Genomic DNA, 20,890 nt, shown 5'->3' with positions numbered 1-20,890 from the left:
AGTATACAAGAAGCTTTAAACATTTTAAGAATGTTTTTAATTTTTAAAAGAAAAAGAATACTGAGAAAAACATGTAAGAATATAAAGTGGCCAGAGCCTGGGAAACAAGCTGACATACATACATATGTGAAAATCTACATATTTGAGTGTGCAGAGAGACTAAACACTCAGGGAAACTGGCTACTCCTTGGAACTTATTCTGTGTTTCTCCAAAAACTGAAGAGTAAATAGTAGTTTACGGTCACCACCCTCTGGGTTTCAGCAAAGAGGTCACACACAGGGAGGGCCTTGAGCTGCCATTTCCAATTGCTTCCCTAGTGAAACAACGCAGGAGGTTAAGTCACCTCAGGAGACTCGCAACAGGGCTCCCATTGTTCCGAGCTCAAAACTCAGAGACACAATGGGCACCATTCATACCGAGAGCTTACAGGCTGGAGAATGGTCCCTCAGTGACAACTTATTGGGACACTGAATTTTCATAAACATAGACTTGTACAAATATGTCTTAATTATTTTTTAAAAGCAGCACAAAATAAACAAATAAAACTCAATGGACATTACACTGACAGGACACCCAAGTCTTATCCCCAGCTCTGTCAATAAGACTTCGAACAAGTCACTTGCTCTTTCTGAGCCTCATTTTCCTTGTATGTAAAATGAAAATGATTTCTAAGATCACATAGAACTCTAAAATGCTATGAACATATATGAGGTCTATTGATGTTGCTACATTATTTACTCCAACAAGTGGGGATAAATTATGAGCAGGAAAGAACTGTCACTTCACATCTTTTCATTTACTATTAGCACTTAAGAACAGGGAGGTTTAATAAAACAGGCAGAGACACTGTTTTCTCTTAAACAGACAAACTGTAATGAACAAGGTCCATGAGGCCTTCCATCCCAACAAGGCCAGAATGACTGAAGCACGTATCCCTACACAAAGCACAATGACGAAGGGCATAAACAAAAGCAGTGAGTACGTTTTTCTGTCACCTTTTCTTAGGTTATGAATACATTTCATGAATCTCTTGACTTCTCTGCCATAACTCTAACTCCCCAGAAGAAAAATACCATTTACAATAAGAATGTGATCAATGTCCCAAGCTTTCACACCATATCATTTTTTCGTTTTTTCAACCTCAAAACTTGCCAGAGCAAGAACTTTGTCGCCAGAGCCTAAGGAGAAAGACACATAATAAACAAAGATGTCATTTCAGATGCATTTACAGTTCCAGGTAAAGAAAGGAAAACCTATCACATTGATACTAAAATAGGAAATAAAATGAGCTTCTATTATTGGTGCATTATCCCTAAACCTTCCTACTGCCATCCCAATTCCCTTCCCTTGCACAAACAACTCAGCTACACAGGCAATCTTTAATTCAGGTATGAAATAGAACATGTAAAATCTTAATTTACTTTTATATTTACATTTAGCTGACAAAGGTTTTTAAAACATTAGGCTATACTAACTTGATTATTTTTAAAGTATTGGGAAATAAACCCATTAAAAGAGGTTTATAGAGAAAATAATTCTGGTTTCGCTGCTAACTCAAGAAAAGACCATCATTTTATCTCACCCACACCATCTGTCAATCTGAAGCAATAATTCACGTCCAGCTTTCAGAAATACAAGAGTATGGAGAACAGTGTGGAGATTCCTTAAAAAACTGGAAATAGAACTGCCTTATGATCCAGCAATCCCACTGCTGGGCATACACACTGAGGAAACCAGAAGGGAAAGAGACACGTGTACCCCAATGTTCACTGCAGCACTGTTTATAATAGCTAGGACATGGAAGCAACCTAGATGTCCATCAGCCAATGAATGGATAAGAAAGCTATGGTACATATACACAATGGAGTATTACTCAGCCATTAAAAAGAATACATTTGAATCAGTTCTAATGAGGTGGATGAAACTGGAGCCTATTATACAGAGTGAAGTAAGCCAGAAGGAAAAACATAAATACAGTATACTAACGCATATATATGGAATTTAGAAAGATGGTAACAACAACCCTGTGTACGAGACAGCAAAAGAGACACTGATGTATAGAACAGTCTTATGGACTCTGTGGGAGAGGGAGAGGGTGGGAAGATTTGGGAGAATGGCATTGAAACATGTAAAATATCATGTATGAAACGAGATGCCAGTCCAGGTTCGATGCACGATACTGGATGCTTGGGGCTAGTGCACTGGGACGACCCAGAGGGATGGTATAGGGAGGGAGGAGGGACGAGGGCTCAGGATGGGGAACACATGTATACCTGTGGCGGATTCATTTTGATATTTGGCAAAACTAATGCAATTATGTAAAGTTTAAAAATAAAATTAAAAAAAAAAAAAAAAAGAAATACAAGAGTACTCACCAAGGTCTGTAGAGACTTTCTCAAATTGGCTGAGAATAGCACCTGCGTTTGCTGACAAGAAGTTCTCATCATCTGCAGTCAGCTAAACAAAAAAAACAAAGCCCAAAGGACTGAGTTCAGATGTTAACAAGTGGTTCTAGGAACCACTGTTAAGAATGTCATAGGACCACAAACTAAATTACAGATCAAGAAGCTATATACTAGGGACTTCCCTGGCGGTCCAGTGGTTAAAGACTCCATGCTTCCACTGCAGGGGGCACAGGTTCTAGCCCCAGGAACTAAGATCCCCCAAGCCAAGAAACCAGCGGGGGTGGGGGTTCTATACCAAACACTTCCCACTTTTTCCTTATACCTAATATATTCAATTAAATACAGATACCTTCTCTCCAAGTTTCCTGAGAGCTGTAAGTATCTCCACTTTCTGTTGAGTATACAGGTCTCTTGCCAGCTTTCCTACCATGAGATCTCTATCCATCTGTAACAGATGAATGTGAAGCATATGGTATTTAAGTTAAAAAACATTCTTTGCATAAAATCAAGCTTTTCAGATCTACTTCTTTAAGAAAAGATCCTTTACTGATTAATATTATAAAAAACTATAGAAACAATTCAAGGTAAACATGATAGGAATGTTCTCATACAGTTCTAATATATATTGGTACTAATCATCACCATGGTCTTAGTTACAAACTCTACTAAGGAATTAGTAGGTCAACAGCTTCCTTTAAAGAGGAGCTATCCTCTAAGACCAAGTGTGGTCTACAGGCCTGAAAGAGACAAGTGGTTACAGATCCCCTTGAGCTTTGATTAAATATCACCTCTACCACCAGAGACATGGACAGCATGTACTATGCCTTGGTACTATTCTATGTACATAGACACACTGTATTAGTAATAGTGCACATACACACATTACTCCATTTAAACCTCATAACAACCAGAAGAGGTATCATTACTGCCTTTTTACAAATGGGGAAACAACAAAAGAGACCGAAGAAAACAACTCCGCCAACATCACGTATGTCCATAATAGAGCAGGGGTACAAATTCAGCTGATCTGTCCCAAGTCCATGCTTTTAATCACTATGCTATTAAATTACCAATGGTTGCATATAACTTATTAACGTCTTAATTATATTCATGTCTATAAACAGACTTCCTCAAGTATCAGGTTTATAAAGATGTTTGAATTTCTTAGATAGGGAAGGCCACACACACATAAGCACTGGTGCTACTAATGAATGCTAGATGGGATTTCAATTCAGAGTTCCAGAACTAAGTAGTAAAACTTTAAATGTGGCGTCTTAGTAGAAGCAGTCAGTAGCAATTTCAACTGCCATATGCTGTTTAAACCTCTATATTTGTTATCAATAAAGGATTGATTTTGTCAGGAAACTGTGGGTGTGGCTCTAAAATCAACTGACCAATTTTTAAAAATAAGACTACTTTTTAGAGCGGTTTTAGGTTCACAGTTAATTGAGCAAAAAGGTACAGAGATTCCTCATACATCCTTGCCTCCCCCACTCATGCACGGTCGCCCCATTATAAACATCCCCTACCAGAGTGTATATTTGTTCCAACTGATGAACAAACACTGACACGTCATAATCACCCACAGGCTATACTTTACATTAGGGTTCACTCTTGCTATTGTACATTTTCAACTGACCAAGTTTTAAACTTCAGAATATCACACTGAGCAAATTCTTGGGCTGAGAAAAGAAATACACAAAGTGATTAGATCAACTGAAAGAAACTTTACCTCTGCTAACCTTGTCCGAAGCTGACCTGGTTGTTTCTTTGCAAATAACCTGATGACCTCTGGGGTTTTAAAGGCCTGGCTGATAGCTGCCTGGATAGCCTAGAAATACAAGAAGGTTAAAAAAAAAAAGTTCAACAAATCAAGTATTACAATATTTGATTGATAGGTCTTCTAATAAGTCTTCTTTGTTCATCAAATACTGTTACAACTTTAATTTCCATTTGCTATTTCCATGCAAGTCACCAGAGTAAAATAAATAACTAGATGAAGATCCGGAAGCAAATGCTGTTTTATCCATCAGTAGACATTCCTCCAGAAGTTAAGCCCTCAACAGGGTATATTTTCTATTAATATTTTAAATATACTTACTGAGAAAAAAACCACAACAAATTGTGTCACCAATGTAAGTAAATTATGCTTACCAGTTGCATTCCACTTAGTTCGTCGACCAAAGTCATATTTCCAGACATAATTTTCTTCAGTGAATCATTAAATTCACTTAGTTGCTCCAGAGTTTCTTTTTTGGTTTCTTCATATTCATCTGTATCAAGTTCCTCTCTGAAGTATAGTGGACATAAGACCAAAAAATATAGAGTTTCAAGAGAAGAGAAAAAAAATATCAGTATTTATACACCAAGGTTTCAAATACATATATATATATATACAAAAAATATGTTGGTGGAAAAAAGGCTGAAAGGAAATATATCAAAAATACATCTAATGGATGTGTTCAGATACTACTTTGGGCATTATCCCGAAACACTGATAACCTTGTTTTTTTTGTTTTTTTTTTTACCAAAGTGAGGCATGCTTAACAAACTACAGAACTTCCTTTTAGGCAGTCTCTGAATCAATGGTATAACCTTAGGCAAGATATTTAACTAGCCAAGTCTCATTTTATTTATAAGCTGCAGATGATAGTATCTTCCTTGTATTAAATGAAATATGAAAAGTTCTTGGTATAAAATAGGTATTTAATAAATAGTTATCATTATCATTGTTCAGTCGCTAACTCATGTCCAACTCTTTGCAACCCCATGGACTGCAGCACGCCAGGCTTCCCTGTACTTCACCATCTCCCAGAGTTTGCTCAAACTCATAGCTATTGAGTTGGTGATACCATCCAATCATCTCACCCTCTGCTTCCTCCTTCTCCTCCCACTCTTAATCTTTCTCAACATCAGGGTCTCTTCCAATGAGTCAGCTCTTCCCATCAGGTGACCAAAGTATTAGAGCTTCAGCTACAGCATCAGTCCTTCCAGTAAATATTCAGGGTTGATCTCCCTTAGGATTGACTGGTTTGATCTCCTGCTGTCGGAGAGCCAGAGAACATCATTTCCATACAGGTTCTGAGGGAGTTTCATTACCTACTCTGTGATCCCCTATCAGGGAAAAGGCTAGCTGAAGATTTTTCTGGGTGAGGAAACTCACCCACCATCACCACCACCAGCACAACTGTTCTCTAGCCCACCTGCCCCTTCATAGCCATCAAAACATTAATGGTGGGTAAAATTTTATGTACTTTGAAATACAACAACAATGCAGTACTTGCCATCTGGGTAGTCCAAACAAGCCATTTAATAAACATTTACTAGAAAAAGAGCTCCTATATATCAAGTGCCTGCTTTGGGCCAAGCATTAAGTCAGTCTCTTCATCTGTGATGTTTACAACAATCTTCAAGGTTGTTAAAAAGGCAATGAGCAGTCTTAGACCTTTGAGCAGTTAATGGTGAAAACACACACCAGAAAGTTCAAGTAATACTTTTTCAGTTTGATACAAGGCAGGGCTTTTTTAAATACTGAAGACAAGATGGGTGCTGTTATTTCCATTTCACACTTGGGGAAATGGAAACTCAAGGTGGTTAAGCATTTTGCCCAAGTTCGCACTCACTTTGTAATTAAGCTAAAGACTTTAATATCCCAGGCTCTTTAACTCTAAAACCTATACTGAGTTTAGTTGTCCAGCAGACAAAGCACTGTGAAGAACATTACAGGGGAAACCAGAATCACACATAGGACTGCACACACAGAGCTTATAATCTAACTGTAAAAAAAATGCCATTTTACAGCATAGCAGTATACAATTATACTATTACCTGCATTCCTCCAGGTCTTGTAATTGCTGCATTAGTCTATCCAACTGTTCTTCTAAATTCTGCTTTAATTTGCTTGTCTCTGTCTTTCCTCTGGAAGCCATTTTAATCTCTAAGGAGAACAATAAACCCACATGCAGTACTGGTTATTTGAAATGATTCAATATAGCAGTGCAATTTAAACTAGATTATACTCTTTCTGAGCTACAGGTGTGGGGAAGATAGCTGTGCAAAGAAACATAAAAGTTTAAATTCATACAGTAGTAACACCCCCACAAAAATGTCTGGCAGTCTTAATTGACTTCACAAATTAATTAGAAGTTTTAACTATTGATCTATCTTACTAAACAAATTTGATAGATTAAAATACAGCTTCATAAGGAAACAGATCAGGTATGACTCTGCTCCACAAGATTCATTTTAACATCCTTTTTCATTCTTAGTAAGTACACTCCAGGACTCAGAATTCTCCTAGTGTTATCTTGTTGACCTTTGTGTACATTTACCTAATGACTTGTAGGCATGAACAACTTTTGATATGAATTTCTTCTCTGGAAATGTGCCCATTTTTCTATGGGATTATCTTTCTCTTATTGATTCATATAATATGGATATAAAGTCTGTTTTTATGTTGCAAATATCTCTTATCTCCTGATTCTAAATTTTACTTATGGTATTTTTTGTTATGGTAAATTATTATTTTTAATGGCCAAACCTATCTTCTCTATGTCTTCTTAGTTTTGTGTCCCATGAAAGCAGGCTCTAACCATACAAGATTTTCAAATATATACTATTTTGTTTTTTGGGGGGAGGGGCAGAGGGTTCTGTGCCACAGAGCTTGCAAGATCTTAGTTCTTCAACCCGGGATTGAACCTGAGCCCTGGCAGTGAAAGCACTGAGTCCTAAGTACTGGGCCACCAGGAATTCCAAAAAATATACTATTTTGTATTCTAAGACTTTTATAGATTTTTTTTTACATTGAGTTCTTTAAGCACCCAGTTTTTTTTTTTGTTAGTGCTGTGAAATAGGGATCTTTAATTTTCTTTCAAATGGATAACTAACTGCCCCAAAACTGTTTTACTGGTATTTATTTATGCTACCTTTGAGACTCAATAGAAACAGACTGTTTCGTTGACAATATTCTGGTCCTAAGGCATTACTTTGCTATTTTATTTATTACAACTTTAAAGTTGGTGTACACAGATGACTGATAAGGAGTTACTTTTATTATTTTGGGTTTTTTCCTCCAAATTCTTGGCTGTTCTTGTACATTTTCTCTTCTAAATAAATTTAAGAATCAGCTTGACAACTAGTTCCCAAAATTCAATTGAAATTTTGACAGGAGTTACATTAAAATTAATATGGATAAAACCTGAATCCTTGAAATTTGAATCTTTCAATTATGCAATATCTCTCTCCAATTACCTAGGCTTTCTTTCATGGTCTTTAGTTTAAAAAAAAAAAAAAAGTGTTACTCACAAAGGCTTTGAACACTGGCTGTGCTTAGATATTTTGTATTTTTGTTAATATTGGAAATAGTGGTTTTGTTATTACAATTTCTCTTTTCTAAATATTTATTTATTTGGCTGTGCCAGGTCTTTGTTGCAGCATGTGAGATCTTAGTTGCAGCCTGTGAGATCTAGTTCCCTAAGCAGGGATTGAACTCAGGGCCTCTGCATTGTGAGTGCAGAGTCTTAGCCACTGGACCACCAAGGAAGTCCCTGTTATTACAATTTCTGATTATTGCTAAGGAACAGAAAAGCTCCTGATTTGGTGTATTGATATTGTATGCATTTACTTTAACATTTATAGTGTTTGAGTTTTTCCATTTACAGAAATTACTCTCACATTCCTTTTAGGAAACATTAATATTAGGCATATTCATCAAAACTTAAATCCTAGGGTAAATTTTTTGCTTCCCTGGTGACTCAGCTGGTAAAGAATCAATCCTTGGGAAGATCCACTGGAGAAGGGAACAGCTACCCACTCCAGTATTCTGGCCAGGAGGATTCCATGGACTGTATAGTCCATGGGGTCGAAAGGAGTTGGACATGACTGAGCAACTTTCACTTTCTTTCTTTCAGGGTAACTTTTGAAAGCATTTAAAATTTTCCTACACATAATCATTTCCAAGTGATTCCACATGCGGAACTTTAATGAAGGAGATTCCTTATATGATATTCAAAATAGGATGCAATCAGTGAAAATCTAAACTTACTACTGCATCTTTTATATTTTTTTTACTGTATTTAAAAAAAATTGGCTTAAATCATCTACAATCATGAATAATAAACATAAATGAGCTACATTATAGCCAGAATTTATTTATAGCCAGAAATTATTTATTATAATTTATTATAGCTTAGTTCATGTATAATAGGTTAGCCAAAAAGTAATTTACTATAACTATGTTTCATGTATAATTTCTCCTGGAAATACACATTGAAATTTTATTTTAAATCTGTTGAATTTTTCAGTGTAAGTCAAGGGAAACCTAATGTAAAATAAAGTGTCTTTTCAGGCTTAATTTCCTACAGTTTAACCACACTGGACTACTTGCTGATTCAAAGCATATCATCCACTTTCATCTTTCTCTTTTGAGCTTGTATTTTTTTTCCCCTACTTATCAAGGCCAAGTCATTCATTCTTCAAGGTCAAATTTCACCTTCTCCATACTGCCTTCCTTGGTTCCCTCCCAGTCTTTAGATTGTGAGTTATTTGAGAATAGGGGTTTACATTTTCTTTACACACCACCACCTAGCACAATGCTGGGCAGACAGAAAGTACTGGATAAATAAACGAATAATGAGAATTGACTGCTTTATCCACTGCATTCTACATCTTAGTCTCTATTAAGCACTATATCTGATTTGAATTATATGTGATTTCGTTATAGTTTGTGGTTTGTCTGTTTTCCTCTCCAGACTGTAAACTGAGAGCAGAAAATTGAATCTGATTCCTTTCTTAGACTCTTTAGCACTTAATACAGACTAGATAGTCAATAACTGAATGAACTGTATAAAGGCACGACATATTTTAAGGAGGTAAGGGTATTTTAAAACAATTTCAGGGAAGATACAAACTCTTTAAAAACCCTACCCTGATGCTACATTATTTGAGATTTAGCTCAGAAAGATTAACTCGCGGGCACCACCTAGTATTCAATAAAGGTGGTGCACCTTTTACCAAAACTGCAAAATTACTGTCAAAAATTAATCTGGAGAGGAAGGTATTCATTCACGCTCACCTGTCTGTTAGTACTCTTAACTCTGCTCAGTGCTGACCGGTCTCAAATGGCATAAACCTCCAATTCTTGAAGTTCCAAGTGTCTTAAACTTGAGGAAAGCGAAACTTCTCATCAGGACTAAACAGGCTCAAAGTTCAAACCACCTAGGGGTGGAGTTGTCTAGGGAAAAGGAAACGATTAACGAGTGGTTTTATTTACTATATATAAACGTGGCCTAAAGCAGTCCCGAAAACTCCTCTTAGGCAGCCAGAGAATATAACACTATCTCTCCTTCGAGGAAGACTTCAAATGGGCGGTAGGGGGTTGGAGAAGGGGGAGAAACCCATTTTCTTTCGACTGTGTCTCCGGCAGTCGTTCTCAGGCTTTTCTGAAATCGACGTGGGTGATAGTGGAGAACCCCGCACCCGGACCTGCCTAGATGGAAGATGTCAAACCCAGAAGCACGGAAACAGTAAAGGTGGTCGCGCAAGTTTTCCCGGCTGGAAATGAGCAGCGTCCGGACCTCAAGCATTCGGACGCGGTAAGGGAGCAGCTCCGGTCACAGCCCCAAATCCCACTTCCCACCGGGGAACTTAAAGCTCCCACATTTGGGTCCTGCGGCGGCGGGCTCGACTAGGCCCGTTTGCCACCAGAGGTCGCCGGGAATCCGCTGTCCCCAAAACTCTTCCGCTCTTCCCAGACCAGAAATTAAACTACCTCCTTAAGGCCCTCGAGGCCCCCTCTCCACCTCCGCCTACCCGAAGGTTCCAGAGTTAGGAGCCAGGGGCCCCGCCTACCTGAGGGGCCCAGCTCGGCGGACGCTTGCAGGAGGAGCACTTCAGTCAGACGCACGTACTTCCGGCTTCCCGGAGCCAATGTGGGTGCGGCCGCGGGTGTTACCCTCATTGGCGTTCGGGCTGCGGAGCGTCTCCTGGAGGATTCGGGCCGCTCTGCCCTGAGGACGTGGTGAGGCCGTGGTAAGTCCGTACATGGAGCCCCTGAGAATCCGTCTCTGGCCGAGGCAGCCCAGGATTCCTTTTTAAAGCCGATAGCACAGACGAGTCCAAGATGTTAGGCTCTTTGAGGGTCAAATACAACTGTCCCTGAAGCGAGGTCACTTTCAAGTTTGGGACAAGGAGTCTTACCCCTTCATTTTTTCAGCTTCTCTCCGTGGAACCAAAACCCTCGGTAAATTTCCCTTTGGCCTTTGGAAAAGGTGACTTAACTCTGAAAAAAACAAAATTCTTTTCTAGAAGCTTCTTGGGCTTGGTGGAAGCGAGGCGGGGGGCGCTTCTCTTTTTTCTGAACTGCCTTCCAAATCTGTAAAGGACTAGATCCACCTTCCTGGTAGCGGTTTGATATTCTATTTGAGAAGACTACTAGCTGTTGGCACCATTCTTAAAAGTTACTCAGAAATTAAGTGAAAACCGTCTTCAGATGTTCGCAGCCCATATCCTTGAAGTTATTAGTCCACAGGACAACATCAAGGTTTACGGAGAAATTGTTTCTCCTATTTTGTCTTTAAAAATAATTCTGTTTCTATCACTCAGGATAAACTTCCAAGATTATCATAGAACTCCACCAAAATGAATTATCTGTCCGATCATAGAATTTCTTACTTATCACAGTAAGTTGTCTTTCCAGGGTTACAGTTTGTATGTGAAACCACTGTTCCAAGTTCAACTTAGAGAAGACTGTTGACACACAAGTTGGAATGGTTCCAATAGCCTACTTTGCGAAACGGTTTGGATTCACAGAACTTCCGTTGTAAAAGTAAGTGTGTGTTATATTCATAAAATTAGCTCTAATTTTTGATATGTGAATATGGGTGGAAGTGTCAACGTTTTGGGGTAATATGGATCTCCCAGTGGCAAATAATTAGGGTCAGTGCCACAGAAAACAAAATTGGGAAATATACGCCTTTTACCATTTGAAGATGTTGCTGAATAAACATCTCCCTGTGTTTGTGCCCTAATTTTGATGATGATAATGAGGTGTTCTATTTAGGCATTTGTGTTGGTTTTAGTGTGTGTAATTTTAGAAGCAGTGAAGGAAAGGCCTCTCCATATGTGCATTGTATTAATATTTGCCTGCTTTTTCATGGTGACTTAATCTGATTTAGAGGCTCTGTGTTGAGAGTTTTCTTACGTACTTTGGGCTCTTGTTTAGAGTTAGTGGGTAATGAAAAAGTATTTCTAGTGCATAGGCAAGAGAAATTGGTTTAGGATCCACTTCTCAAACAAAAATAGAATCCAAGCCTGGAGGGAGGTTGGGGAGAGAGGAGAAGAAATTGGAAAAAGGAATGAACGTTAAGTAGGTCGTCACAGGAGAGAGCATTAGGGAATGTAACCTCAGAACTGGGAGTCATAACTGGAAAACCAGATAAATACTACCTGGCAGCTGGAGGAGTTTAGGACACTTCAACCTGGACTTGGGATGAGAGTCCAGAGAGCTCTCCAGCTAGGTAAGGAAAATGCAGGGTCAGATGAAACTTAAGTGGCTAACAAGAAGTACCATGAGCCAAAGGCACTCTGAACACATGGGCCTCTTTTAAATGTCTGCCAGTAGATAATGTACCATTGTAAGTCTGTGTAGTGGTTACGAGTATGAACTTTCAGAGTCAAGGTTGTTACACAAACTGTGAGATCTTGAGCAAGTTGATCAGCCTCTTTCAGCTTCAGTTTCCTCATCTGCTAAAAAAGAGATGATAGGGGACTTCCCTGGTGGTCCAGTGGTTAAGACTACACTTGTACTGCAGGGGGCATGTGTTTGATCCCTGGTCAGGGAACTAAGATCCCACATGCCTCCTCCCCCCCACCCCCAAAAAGAGGGGATAATAATAGTACCTCCTTCATTGGAATGTTATAAGTATCACATTATTGTTGTTGTTGTTCAGTCACTAACTCAGTCCGACTCATTGCGATCCCTTGAACTGCAGCATAACAGGCTTCTCTGTCCATCCCTATCTCCCTGAGTTTGTTCAAACTCATGTCCATAGAGGCAGTGATGCCATCCAGCCATCTCATCCTCTGTCACCCTCTTCTCCTCTTGCCCTCGATATTTCCCAGCATCAGGGTCTTTTCCAATGAATCGGCTCTTTACATCAGGAGGCCAAAGTACTGGAGCTTCAGCTTCAGCATCAGTCCTTCCAATGAATATTCAGGGTTGATTTCCTTTAGGATTGACCGATTTGATCTCCTTGTCCAAGGGACTCTCAAGAATCTTCTCCAACACCAGTTTGAAAGTGTCATTTCTACAGTGCTCAGACTTCTTTATGGTCCAACTCTCACATCCATACAGGACTACTGAAAAAATCATAGCTTTGACTATATGGACCTTTGTCATCAAAGTGATGTCTCTGCTTAGTATCTTGCTTGGTACACAGGAAGAACTCAATGGATGTTACTGATATATTTATCACCATCATTACATAAGCATAATTGGAGATAAATATATAGATACATTTGTCTGCAATGGGTCTGCATTGCTGCATGTGGACTTTCTCTAGTGTGGCTAGCACGGGCTACTTGTCATTGTAATGTGCAGGCTTCTCATTGCAGTGGCTTCTTTTGCTGCAGAGCATGGGCTTTGGGGCAATTGGCTTCAGTAGCTGTGGTACACAGGCTTAGCTGCCCTGAGGAATGTGGAATCTTCCCAGAGCAGACCGTGTCAGACTTCTCAAACCCGTGTCTCCTGCTTTGGCAAGTGGATTCTTAACCACTGGACAACCAGGAAAGTCCCCAATAGTTCCATATTAACTTTTAAAAATTATAGGAAAGTAGAAAAAGGAAGAGAATTCTTCATGGAATTTTTTGATGTTTTCCCCCATGAAATGTTTTAACTATGACATATGTAATTAGGAATCCCATTTTTACATATCTTTATTTTACAGTAAGTAGAATATAAAGACTAATGGTACATTAAATATAGCCAAGGTTTCAGATTAGCTGAGCATTTAGAAATTCAGTATTCCATTCAATTCAATTAGTATTTAGAAAGTTTTCACTGTCAGGGCTTAACAACTGTGAAAAAAGTAGTGGGAAGACTAACTTTAAATTTCAGTTTCTTTAAATTTTAAATGGAGTGTAGTAGGTATCAAACATCAAATTTTTTTTTTCCTATAGTAAATTTAATGAGTGTGATGCTTAATGTTTTATTTTCTGAAACTTCCTCTAACATTCTCCCAGAAAGTTGCTTCTAGGTGCACATACCCAACATTTTGCTTCAGAGACATTATACCCCTGAATCCCAGGTCCCACATGTGCGATGTGCATGTCCGACTCTTTGTGACCCCATGGTCTGTGGCCCAACAGGCTCCTCTGTCCATGGCATTCTCCAGACAAGAATACTCCCCATTTCCTCCAATAGGGGATCTTCCTGACCCAGGGATTGAATCAGTGTCTTCTGCATCCCCCACATTGGCAGATGGATTCTTTACCAGTGTGCTACCTGAGAAGCCCAGGTCCCAAATGAAGCACTGTTAAAATAAATTGTGAGAGAGTACTGCTGCTAGTGGCTGTTTAAAGTATGAGGGGCTCAAAAAAAAAGGCAGTTTTAAAACTGTGTGATTTTCGCCTGCATTGGGAAGAGCATAATTTATATTTCATAAGATATGAGTAACATCAAATAAATGTTGTTTAATGAATTTAAGTCTGGTAAAATGAGATTTGGTTTTGGAGGAAATGATAAAACCATAAAAGCAAATAAAAATTCAAAAAGGAATGAATTCGGTCATTTGTAGAGCTGTGGATGGACTTAGAGTCTGTCATACAGAGTGAAGTAAGTCAAAAAGAGAAAAACAAATATATGTTAATGCATAGATACGTAATCTAGAAAAATGGTATAGATGAACCTATTTACAGGGCAGGAATAGAGATGCAGACGCAGAGAACAGACATTGGATGTGAGGTGAGGAAGGGGAGGGTGGGATGAGTTGGGAGAGTTGCACTGACCTATATACACTGCCGTGTGTAAAATAGAGCCCAGCAGAAAGCAGCTGTAGAGCACAGGGAGCTCAGCCGAGGTCTCTGTGGCGACCTAGAAGGGTGAGTTGCTGGAGGTGGGAGGGACGCTCAAGAGGAAGCAGAAAATGTATACGTGTAGCTGATTCACTTTGTTGTACAGCAGAAACTAACACAACATTGTAAAGCCATTACACTCCAATTAAAAAATGTATATATATTCATGTAGATTCTTTTACCGTCTGAGCTGTCAGGGAAGCCCTAAAGAATCTGCCTGCAATGCAGGAGACGTAGGTTCGATCCCTGGGTCAGGAAGATCCATCCCCTGGAGAAGGGAAAAGCAACCCACCCCAGTATTCTTGTCTGGAGAATTCCACGAACAGAGAAGCCTGACGGGCTATAGTCCATGGGGTCGCAAAGAGTCGGACACGACTGAGCGAGTAACACTTCCACTTTTCATGTAGATAGATTTTAAAATATAATTATAATAATAAAAGGAACTAAAGAGAAAAGCAAGTGAAGATTCAGTTTTGTAGGTTGTGGATTAAAGTGCTGCTTTAATGCTTATCAATTAAGAAATAGAACTTCATTTTCTGGAGTTAGGTTCAGAAAGTTGCATAATTTTAAGACACAAAAGTATTAAGCAGCCTTGGTCTTAAGAAACAGTCTCTTATATTTAGAAAGAGTCAGTTAAATATTTTCAGCTAGAGAAAAATGGCTGGATTCTGAATGTACTTTGACGATGGAGTCATTGAGATTTCCTAATGGGGTATGAGGAGAAGAAAAGCAGTGCATTTAGGATGATTTGAGGTACTTGACTTTAGCAACTGGAAGGGCTGGAGTTGTCATCAGCTCAGATCTTCAAGTAGATCAGATTTGGGGGTCGGAAAAGTGAAAGTGAAAGTTTCTCAGTCATGTCCAACTCTTTGCGACCCCATGGACTGGGAGTGGGTTCCCTTCCCCAGGGGATCTTCCCAACCCAGGGATAGAACCCAGGTCTCCCACATTGGAGGTGGATTCTTTACTAACTGAGCTATCAGGGAAGCCCGGTGGCAAGATAGTTCAGAAAAAAAAAAGAAACTTCTGATAAAAATCTTGAGGTAAATTGACATTTGACATTTATTTGACATGTTAATAAGATCTAAAGAATGTAAAAAGGCTGTTAAAAGTGAAAGTGTTAGTTGCTCAGTCGTGTCCGACTCTTTGGGATCCCATGGACAGTATCCCGCCAGGCTCCTCCGTCTATGGGATTTCCCAGGCAAGAATACTGGTGTAAGCAGGCATTCCCTCCTCCAGGGGATCTTCCTGACCCAGGGACTGAACCTGGGTCTCCTTATTGCAGGCAGATTCTTTACCATCTGAGTCACCAGGGAAGCCCATGTTATTTTTAAATAGTTTCTGTTAATCATAGTAAGAGAATTACTTAAGGGGATTTCACTGTCAACATACGAGTTACTCGAGTTTCTAATTCCTAAGTTTTAGTGCAATGTTTGGAACGTGGAACGTGCTCAGTAAGTGTTGGTGTGGAGAATGGATAGTGTGTTCAGGTGGTACCTCCTGCAGCAGGTACCACCTGAACAGAGAAGCAGATGGAAAGCAGTCATTCCTGTTTGTGAAGGTCTGTGTCTGTCATCAATGTGCTTGGAGATGTTTGTATTAAACTTGTTCCTTCTGGGACTTCCTGGGCAGTCCAGTGGCTAAGATTCCACACTCCCAGTGAAGTCCCAGAAGGAACAAGAACTTAGATCCCACATGCCTCAACTAAAGATCTCAAATGCTGCAACTAAAAAAAAAGAAAAAAAAAACCCACAGCTAAGACCTGGTGCAGCCAAATAAATAAATATTTTTTTAAATGAACTTATTTCTTCTGCCAAGAAATACTCTTCTTTTTCCTCAAGAAACACCATTTTCTCCCCATCCCAAAGACTTGAGAGCATCTGTGAGTGGCTAGTTCCTTCTTAAAACCCCTCAGAATCTGTGAATACATACAAAACAAGCCAGAAGACAGGGTAGCATGGCAGGTCAGTTGGCTGTTTTCTCTAGAGAGCAGTTTACTGTCATGATGCAAGAGATTGGTGTCACCAGGTGGAGGAGTTCATGATGATTTTTACTCTAAAAGTTCCTACTGCACTTTTAAAGAAGCGATAGATTGACCTTGTTCAAATATACAGTCTGGATCACTGTTTTTTTTTTGAAATTAGACCCCTTGTTCATTACTAAGATTTTTATTTTTATTTTTCCTTCTCTGTACTTATTTTTATCACAGTCATCCAGTAGATGCTACTAACTTTACTGAAACAGAATAAAGGAGGTTCAGAAAGTCCAAGTGATGATCTTAAGAATATCTAATAGATCCTTATTGAGGCTGAATTTGGTTGTGATGTCGACCCAGTGATTTTGGTTGAACTGTTCATCTTTATCCATCATCAGTGCTCATAAAACTGTCACCTGACAGCTTTCTTCCTAATGACTGGTTTTGATGTGCTTCCTGTTCCACTGACCACTTCATCTAGGAGTAGCAGGGTGGAGATGGTCATATATGCTTGCTGGCAGTTGTCAGGTGACAAGGCTCCTGGAAAAGATTGAACCTGCTGAAGACACGTATCTAAGGCAAGGGACCAGCAGGGCTCAAATGCTAGCTTCAGACTGTTGATTTAGTGTCTGGCCTTGGACGGATCACACTGGCCAGCCAAGTCAGCCCCAGGCTTGAGAAAAGCACTGTAGGATAAAAAATGGGATCTAATTAAATGGAGCAGAAATAACATGAGAAGGATGACTTTTTATTTTTTTTAATGTAGACCATTTTTAAGGTCTTTGTTGAATTTGTTACAATATTGCTTCCGTTTATGTTTTGGTTTTTGACCCCAAGGCATATGGAATATTAGTTTCCTGACCAGGGATCAAACCCACAGCCCCTGCTTTGGAAGGCAAAGGGTTAACCCCTGGACTGCCAGAGAAGGATGGCTTTTATACTCCATTCTAACCCTCTCCATTTTTTTTGGCCATTCTGCCTTCGGAATCTTAGTCCTTGACCAGGAATTGAACCTGTGCCCACTGCGGTGGGAGCATGGAGTCTTAACCACCGGATCACCAAGGACGTCCCAGGGAAGGATGGCTTTTTATATCCCATTCTAAGCCTCTCCTCTTTTTTTTTTTTTTTGGCCATGCTGCCTGCAGGATCTTAGTCCTTGACCGGGAGTTGAACCTGTGCTGCCTGCAGTGGGAGCACGGAGTTTTAACCTCTGGACTGCCAGGGAAATCGCTCTCCACTTTTATGTGCTTCTTGGAGCACCTGCTTTAAGAGGAACTAGGGCTTCCCCTTGCAACCTAGCGGGTTGACCGTAAGTTTCCACTTGTGGGAAAACCTGAGCAAACTTTTTGGCCAACCTATAACAATCCTAGCTGAGCATTTACTTCCCTTGAAGGGCTGACATGCCTTTGACAGGGCTAGGTTACTCTGGAAGTTTGTAATTACCTGTAGAAACCAAGCTGCTCACTGAGAGCAGCACAGACAAGTAGTACAGTTCAGGAGTGGTTTTTGCCTGTATTGGGGAAGAAAAGAGCACTGTGAGGAATTACTTGTCTTATAATTGCAATACATACTTTAAATGTTTTTGCTGAAAGGATTTTTTAGAAGGTACCAATTTAGCAAGAGATGGAAGGCTTGCTGCTTAATGTGCCAACCCAGTTCCACTGTCGATTAATGTCTTAACTTTTTTTGTATGTATAATTCTGGTAAAGTGGAATTCACCCTCCAAAAAGAAATATCTCTCATGGAGTTTTTAAATTTCCCTGGTGAAATGTTTTGACTGTGACATGTATCTAATTAGGAGGTCTCTCTCTCCATCTTTATTCTTTTAAAAGGTTTATTTTTAAAATTTTTTGGCTGTGGTGGGTCTTAATTACTGCACTTAGGTTTTCTCTAGTTGTGGCAGGTAGGGGCTACTCTTCATTGTGGTACCCGAGCTTCTCATTGCACTGGCTTCTCTTGTTGCAGAACATGGGCTCTAGGCACACAGGCTTCAGTAGCTGCAGAGCATGGGCTCAGTGGTTGCAGCTCATGGAGTTAGTTGCTCTGCAGCATATGGGATCTTCCCAGACCAGGGATCGCACAGGTGTCCCCTGCATTGCAAGGCAGATTCTTAACCACTGGACCACCAGGGAAGCCTCCATCTCTATTTTTTTAGTTTGAGGTAGAAAATAAATATTGAAGACTAAAGGTGCATTGTATACAGCCAAGCTTTCAGATTAAGATGAGCCTTTAGAAATTCAGTATTTAAAAACGTACACAGTCGGTTGCCAAAAATGTTAACACTATGGTGCAGACTCCCTCAATGAAGGATCCCACACCAAATACAGAAAACATCCTCTTTAGTGCCTGTGGGACCGGTTCCATCCGAATAAGCAGCACAGTAAAACCTAAAAAGATGGCAGAACAGCATCAGTTTACTGGGTTGAATTGCCTCAGAAATATTATATTCTTTTTTTTAAAGATTTTATTAAAATATAGTTAATTTATAATGTGTTAATTTCTGCTGTGCAGCCAAGTGATTCAGTTATACACATTCTTTTTTATATACTTTTCCATTATGGTGTTTCACAGGATGTTGAATATAGTTCTCTGGGCTGTACCTTAGGACCTTGTTGTTTATCCGTCCAGTATGTAATAGTTTGTCTCTGCTAATCCCAAACTCCCGATCCTTCCCTCCCCACCCCACCCCTGCCTTGGCAACCGCAGTTATTCTCTGTGTCTGTGAGTCTGTTTCGGAGATATGTTTCATAGATACGTTCATTTGTGGCGTACTTTAGAGTCGACATACAAGTGATACTATGTGGTATTATCTTTCTCTTTCTGACTTCACTTGTGGCTTCCCTTGTGGCACAGCTGGTAAAGAATGCCCCTGCAATGTGGGAGACCTGGGTTTGATCCCTGGGTTGGGAAGATCCCCTAGAAAAGGGAAAGGCTATCTACTCCGGTATTCTGGCCCGGAGAATTTCATAGACTCTATAGTCCTTGGGGTCACAAAGAGTCAGACACAACTGAGCAACTTTCACTTCTAACTTCACTTAGTATAATAATCTCTAGGTCCATCTGTGTTGCTGTAAATGCCATTATTTCATTCAGAAATATATTCTTGAATGCAAAGCTAAATCACGGTGTTTCCTTGTGTATCTGTTGTGGAACAAAAGTGCTCAAAAGTTGGTCAGGCTAAGGTTTTCCTCAATAGAGGTCGTGTTCTTACTATTGGCAATGCTGGTGATAGTAACTGTGACAGTTCTTTTTTAAAATAATTCCCCCATTATCTCCTTTAAATCTTATAGCAAAACTGCGAAGCAGGTTTTTTAATCTCCTTCTTTTTTTTCTTTTGGCTGCACCAAGCATCTTGTGGGATTTTAGTTCCAGGTCTGGATTCTAGGCCTCAACAGTGACAGCATGGAGTCCTAATAACTCTACCACCAGGGAATTCCCTTAGAAAAAAGGCTGGAAAGCTCCGGGAGGTAAAGTATTAATAGCTTCTTCTGTTTGGGATGTGGGGCATTTGAACTGGCCTCCCTCAGTCTCCATAGCTGGTGCTCTTGTCTGTTGCACACACTGCCTCTTGTGGAGTTGGGGTTTAGTAGAGACTCTCTCTAGAACCCTGCCTACGGCACCCCAACAACTGTTTTCATTTTATAAAAATTTAGACATTGTCTTTATTTAAATTGCACATCACTATTAGAAGTTCATACAAAAGAAAATATAACTAAAATATATTAGCTAAAGTATTCCTAAAACTTCTACACATTTCAGAGTCCAACTCTTCTGTATCACTTTTTGACTTCAAGTAGTCGAGGTCCCTGTGTTTCTACCCATGTCATCTTCTCAGTATCTAATTATTGAATAAGTGGGTAAATCTGATATTTTTATATTATAACTATAAAGAATTTTATAATATCAAAATGTTTATATTGAGTTGGCTGAAAAGTTCGTTTAGAAAGCCTGAATAAACTTTTTGGCCAACCCAATATTAAATTGGTTTCATATTCAAATTGTAGGACAACTCAAAGAGACACTAAGGAGCATTTTAAAGTTTTCCTTCATCTGAATTTCATTTCATTTTTAAAAAATGAGTTAATTTATTTTAATTGGAAGGTAATTACTTTACAATATTGTGGTGGTTTTTGCCATGCATCGACATGAATCAGCCATGGATGCACATGTGTCCCCCACATCATGAACCCCCTCCCCCTTCACATGAATTTTAAATGTGAGTTTTTTCTCAGGTTTCAGTCTGTGAGCTCTTGCAGAACAACAAGTCCTATCTTATCCATTTTTATTCTAGCTGCTGCTGCTGCTACTGCTAAGTCGCTTCAGTCGTGTCCGACTCTGTGCGACCCCAGAGACGGCAGCCTGCCAGGCTCCCTCGTCCCTGGGATTATCCAGGCAAGAAGACTGGAGTGGGTTGCCATTTCCTTCTCCAATGCATGAAAG

At 39.6% G+C, this 20,890-nt stretch overlaps 2 protein-coding genes across 7 annotated transcripts in view; one reads left to right on the top strand and one right to left on the bottom strand.

The window, feature by feature from the left end:
- Positions 1-776: 776 nt before the first annotated feature.
- LZIC (leucine zipper and CTNNBIP1 domain containing) lies at positions 777-10,342 on the bottom strand. Its single transcript, XM_027564959.1, has 8 exons — positions 10,255-10,342; positions 9,479-9,637; positions 6,235-6,343; positions 4,561-4,696; positions 4,139-4,237; positions 2,756-2,851; positions 2,377-2,458; positions 777-1,179 (listed from the first exon to the last, which is right to left on the bottom strand). The coding sequence occupies exons 3-8, from the start codon at positions 6,333-6,335 to the stop codon at positions 1,121-1,123; spliced, it is 573 nt and encodes a 190-aa protein (XP_027420760.1). The 5' UTR covers positions 6,336-6,343; positions 9,479-9,637; positions 10,255-10,342; the 3' UTR covers positions 777-1,120.
- Positions 9,977-20,890, top strand: part of NMNAT1 (nicotinamide nucleotide adenylyltransferase 1) — a 30,375-nt gene continuing 19,461 nt past the window's right edge. Inside the window, exons 1-3 of one of the 6 annotated variants that reach the window (XM_027564953.1) lie at positions 9,977-9,998; positions 11,102-11,230; positions 19,799-19,917. The gene's annotated coding sequence lies outside the window, so the exon portion shown is untranslated. Of the gene's footprint in view, positions 9,999-10,340; positions 10,646-11,101; positions 11,231-19,798; positions 19,918-20,890 lie in introns of those variants that run through there. The other 5 variants (XM_027564957.1, XM_027564951.1, XM_027564952.1 and 2 more) reach the window with 5 other exon arrangements.

This window comes from Bos indicus x Bos taurus, chromosome 16 (genome assembly GCF_003369695.1).
Source record: "Bos indicus x Bos taurus breed Angus x Brahman F1 hybrid chromosome 16, Bos_hybrid_MaternalHap_v2.0, whole genome shotgun sequence".
NCBI lineage: Eukaryota > Metazoa > Chordata > Mammalia > Artiodactyla > Bovidae > Bos > Bos indicus x Bos taurus.
The sequence above is the reverse complement of the archived record's forward strand: the minus strand, read 5'-3'. Positions and strand labels throughout refer to the sequence as shown.

Coding starts and splice junctions, on each gene's coding strand:
- LZIC (XM_027564959.1), bottom strand. CDS start 6,335: ATGGCTTCCAGAGGAAAGACAGAGACAAGCAAATTAAAGCAGAATTTA. Junction 4,238..4,560: donor AACTAAGTGGAATGCAACTG/GTAAGCATAATT, acceptor TTGTATTTCTAG/GCTATCCAGGCAGCTATCAG. Junction 2,459..2,755: donor TCAGGAAACTTGGAGAGAAG/GTATCTGTATTT, acceptor TTTTTTGTTTAG/CTGACTGCAGATGATGAGAA.